At 43.2% G+C, this 5168-nt stretch overlaps 1 protein-coding gene across 3 annotated transcripts; it reads left to right on the forward strand.

Moving 5' to 3' along the window:
- Positions 1-978: 978 nt before the first annotated feature.
- Positions 979-4586, forward strand: LOC133899175 (serine/threonine-protein kinase D6PK-like). Of its 3 annotated transcripts, XM_062340139.1 has the most exons (4): positions 979-1217; positions 1373-1519; positions 2048-3043; positions 3321-4586. In XM_062340139.1, exons 3-4 carry the CDS (start codon positions 2172-2174, stop codon positions 4198-4200), a joined length of 1752 nt encoding a protein of 583 aa, XP_062196123.1. In that variant the 5' UTR covers positions 979-1217; positions 1373-1519; positions 2048-2171; the 3' UTR covers positions 4201-4586. The 3 variants fall into 3 exon arrangements, with proteins under 3 accessions (XP_062196123.1, XP_062196124.1, XP_062196122.1); XM_062340140.1 differs by lacking the exon at positions 1373-1519 and having other exon boundaries at positions 979-1338; XM_062340138.1 differs by lacking the exon at positions 1373-1519 and having other exon boundaries at positions 980-1217.
- The last annotated feature ends 582 nt before the right edge of the window (positions 4587-5168 follow it).

Raw genomic sequence — 5168 nt, forward strand, 5'->3', positions numbered from 1 at the left:
ACCTTGACGCGGTGTTTAATATTCTCTCGATACTTTAGGTCCTGTTTGTTTCAGCTCAGGATTATAATAAGCTAGCTTATTTGTTCTGAGCTGAAAAAACAGCTAGCTTATTTGTTTAGATTATTATAAGCTGAAGTTCAGATTATAATAATCCCATAAACTGTGAAAAAAAGTTTATTTTAACTTATTTTGATATTTTATTATACTAACTATCAAATTTAAGAAAAATTATCTGACAATACCACTCCTTTCACCTTACATCCGAATCCCCCACCCTTTATTGAGGGCATCGTAGACTTTTACCAATAATTTATACTTCAATAATCTAGATTACCAAACAACTCACAACTTATTTTCCTCTAATTTATTATAATCTAACTTATTATAATTCACAATCTATAAGCCGTTTATTATAATACTGAGCTGAAACATACAGGCTTAGAAATCAGTCAGTACATTTAACAAAGCATCTGCTAATTACAAAGGTAATCACTTGATGTCGCGAGACAATTTTGCCCCTACCTTGGGCCTGTTGGCGTCATATATGGCGGGCCCCAAAACTGGCGGTTAGTGGGTCAAAGCGGGAGGGCTGGCCTCGAGGAGGTGAACATGTCAGTAAAAAAGCAAAGAAAAAACAAGAAAAAGCATTGGAGAGAGAAAGAGAGCAGCACTCTGCTGAATGGGTCAGAAACTCGTAGCATAGTCAGTTCAGGGTCTCTTTTTAGAATTACTTGAGTATTATTGGAGCTAGATATTACTAGTTTTAAAAACTGTAGAGGTACGTTATAAATAGATTGAAGATGTTTAGATGAATTATTTTATTTTTATTTTAATCTAAATATATATATTTAAATTATTTTTATCTTAGACTTATAAAATCTGATGTAAAGCTACGAGGTAAAATTGTGCCAAACAAAGTCTAGTGACACTTGTTTATTCAATCAAAATCCCAGCTTTAGCCCAGCACACTCCTCTCCTTTCCACAACCTTGTTTGTTTTGCTTTGCAGCCTCCACGCAACCCCACACAAATGCAGCAGCAGGAGTAGCATGCGCCCCCACTCATGTCTTGCCTTTCGCATCCTGGTGGCTCCGTTCTACTATAACAATCCCTAATCCATTGTACATGCCTTTGCTCTCTCCCCACTCCACTCTTCTTCCCCCTCACAGCCGGCCGGCCAGCAGCAGCGCCATGGCCTCCTAGTCCTAGCATGCAGAGGTACCTTCGTTTCCCTCCCAGGCTGCCTACCTGACTGATTTGATTGATTGGGGCCGCCCTTCCTCAGATGTCGATGTTCTTTCTTGATCTTTTGATGCAATGTCGACACTTTCTTGATCTGGTTTGTTTGCTTTGCCTCTCCTCTCTTCCTGCAGCATTTAATAGCCATTAGAGTCAGTGCCTCCATGCTCAGCGCCTTGATGCCGATGTGCTGCTCATGTGATTCTGGTGTGCTCCGTCATGCCTGCCTCTCCTTTTGAAGGGAGAAGGGAAAGGGGCTTGTGATTTTGCAGCTGTTCAAGGTTGCTCTCGCTTAGTTTTCCTCAACTTTCTGCATATTTAAAAAGACCCATTTTTCTTGTTAATCTCTGGTTCCGGCCCACACCCCCCCCCCCCTTTTCCTGGAAAATGCTCGGGCTTTCCTGTGAATTTTATAGCCCTATTTGTAGTGCTCTGCGCCCTTTGGTTGTTCTTGATGCAATGAACTTGGTGTTGGATCTGTGCAGTGCGGCAAGTGCTCTGCGCCCTCTGGTTGTTCTTGATGCAATGAACTTGGTGTTGGATCTGTGCAGTGCGGCAAGTGCTCTGTTCTTCCTATCTCCGTACTCCCTGTTGGCTAATCTTGTTTGTAGCATCGTGCTATTTGAGCGATTTATTCGATACGTTAGGCTTCTTAACCAGCAGTTGCTAGTTACATGCAGATTTCTGAGTATTTTTGGCTTGGTTCTGTCTGGGTGTTAAAATTTGGTGTGCAGTTATGGATTCAACTTTTTTGGTAGACGACAGCTATCAGTATATGCTAATGTGATGCTCTGTGTTATTTATTTCAGATGCCATTCGGTGTAAACTCAATTTAGCAGTGATTAGTCTCCAACATGTTTGGATAAAGTGGAGTAAGATTTGGGTGTTCGCTCATTGACTAGTTTTGCGTTCGCCTGAGTCTTTCTGACCAACATGTCGGTGGAGGCTGCGAAGCAGAATGTTCCTGGGCACTATGCCCAACCAGCTGCTGATCACACAGCTGATCCAGTTCCTGCAAAGGCAAACAAGACAGGTAAGGAGATTATAGAGGAGCAAAAGCAGTCGTCTGCATCTATGTTGGACAAGGGTCCTTCCAGCGTTTGCTCAGACTCCGGTGTCCTGGATGGGCCGCTAACTCCGGAGGGATATTCTGGGGAGCTGAAACAGATCCAAAACTTGGATTGCAAAGGTAATCAGGAAAATAAGACATCGCAAAAGAGCAGCACAAGTGAGAGCTTTGCCACCGCCAAATTGAGCGATGGGACGAATAGTCTGAGGAAGACCAGCGGAAGTGCTAAGATCAGCGACCGAGCTGATTTTGTGGGGAGTGGAAAGAGCAGCATGTGCCGCCCGAGCACGAGCAGTAATGTTAGTGATGAGAGCTCGTGCAGCAGCATGAGCAGCAGCACAACGAAACCACACAAAGGGAGTGACTCTAGGTGGGAAGCGATCCGAGTGATCAGATCGAGGGATGGCATTCTTGGCTTGAGCCATTTTAGGCTGCTTAAGAAGCTGGGCTGTGGTGATATTGGCAGCGTATACCTCTCGGAACTGAGTGGTACGAAGAGTTATTTTGCTATGAAGGTCATGGACAAAGGGTCTTTAGCGAGTAGGAAGAAGCTTCTTCGAGCACAGACCGAGCGGGAGATATTGCAATCTCTGGATCACCCGTTTCTCCCAACACTGTATACCCACTTTGGGACAGATAAATTCTCATGTTTGGTGATGGAGTTCTGCCCAGGAGGAGACCTGCACACTCTTCGACAACGGCAGCCTGGAAAACGTTTTTCAGAGCAAGCAGCTAAGTATGTGACAGCTACTAACATTATATTCTACATCATATGTATTACAAATATCTACTTTCTTCTGAAATTTACAACTACCGTAGCTATTAATTCCATTTCTTGCATCCATTTTATCTTATCTGCTGGTACTATCAGGTAGCTTGTATCATATTTAAATTATCTTGCATTCAACTGCATGAATCTCATGCTGCATATACAAAAATATTTTGAGCTTTTTTAGTATATGGTTATACTGTAAATATATTCACCTCCTTACAGTGCTAATTATTTGTTTAAGGTTCTATGTCGCAGAGGTTCTCCTCGCGCTGGAATACCTGCATATGCTTGGGATTATATACCGTGATCTGAAACCAGAAAATGTTCTTGTTCGGGAGGATGGGCATATCATGCTGTCTGATTTTGACCTCTCCCTTCGTTGCACTGTAAGCCCTACTGTTGTCCAGTCTGCCAATCCTGGACCAGATGCACTTCAGAGAAACAACCAAGCGTACTGTGTTCAGCCTGCTTGTATAGAACCATCCTGCATCCAGCCTTCATGTGTTGCTCCAGCCACTTGTTTTGGCCCCCGGTTTTTCTCCTCCAAGTCCAAGTCCAAGAAGGAGAAGAACCCGAAGCCGAAGCATGAGATTGTCAACCAAGTTAGCCCACTGCCTGAACTCATAGCAGAGCCGACTGATGCTCGCTCCATGTCCTTTGTTGGCACCCATGAGTACTTGGCTCCAGAAATAATCAAGGGAGAGGGTCATGGCAGTGCTGTGGATTGGTGGACCTTTGGCATATTCCTGTATGAACTCCTGTTTGGTAAGACCCCTTTCAAGGGTTCAGGAAACCGGGCAACGCTTTTCAATGTTGTCGGTCAGTCCCTGCGGTTCCCAGAATCCCCGATTGTTAGCTTCTCAGCGAGGGACTTGATAAGAGGATTGCTGGTCAAGGATCCACAGCATCGTCTTGGATACAAACGAGGCGCTACTGAGATAAAGCAGCACCCATTCTTCGAAGGTGTCAATTGGGCGCTGATCCGGTGTGCAAGCCCTCCTGATGTACCAAAGCCTGTCGAGCTGGAGCGCCCACCGAAGCCGGCACCAGCTAATGATAAAGTTGCCACAGCTACCAATCAGAAGGGTTCAGATAATTATCTAGAGTTTGAGTTCTTTTAGGGTTGTTTTTTTCTTTCAGTTTCTTATCAGGAAATTGAATGCAAGCTGGTGTATGAAAGGAGGAAGATGTTCAGTTCGCAGGCGCATACTGTGTTGACTGTTGTTCGGTTGTAGGTTGTAGCTCTATTTTGAGCAGCTCTTGTTGTTTTCTATCGAACTGCTATAAGATGTAATTTCTACTGGGTCCATGTTGCAATTTTTTAGAAAATCTTGTGGTGCTTAAAGGATGCAGGGCAATTTGTTCGCCCTGGCATTCTAACTTGTGCTTCCTGTTGATTTGACATAAATTGCAACTGAAGTTTATTTCTTGATCATGTCTGGTACTGCAGAACCACTTAACAGTTCTTGTTTTCTTTTAATCTTTTACGTGGATCATGTTTGTTTCAGTGTGTTCGCTGGAATGGGATAAAGATGCTAGCTACAAATAACTAGCATCTAAATGCAATGATTCATCAGTCTATTTCTATGTGTTTGATCGATGAAACTGCGAGCTCTGTGAAATTGAGCATGTATAACAACTGGGAAGGCAAATGCTCCATACGTTTGGAAGATGTTCAGGTATACTGATGTGCACATGCAAACATATCAGTTGTTGCGATAAGTAAGGTACTAGCAAACCAAGACTACCAATTAGACACATATGCAGCCTTATGCAACTCAAGCGGCAAGTAATACTCTATAACATGGGTCTTCCACGAAGTTAAGTGTTAGACGCCTACTGTGTCTCTTCAACTATGTTGTGAGCAACAGATAGACAAGGCCTTTCAAATATTCAACTATTTCAGACCAACCAAGTTTCAACAGATAGACAGTAGCTCTTGCTGGCACATGATGACAACAAATTCCCTGAGGCATGCTTTAATCATGCAAATATGTGGTACCTTAATGTTAGCAGTTGCTACTTACACAAAACAAGAGTACAAAATTCTCTCAGAAACTTAAAAATGGGAGTTCTATGCTCACCAAAT

This window comes from Phragmites australis, chromosome 18 (genome assembly GCF_958298935.1).
Source record: "Phragmites australis chromosome 18, lpPhrAust1.1, whole genome shotgun sequence".
Lineage (NCBI taxonomy): Eukaryota > Viridiplantae > Streptophyta > Magnoliopsida > Poales > Poaceae > Phragmites > Phragmites australis.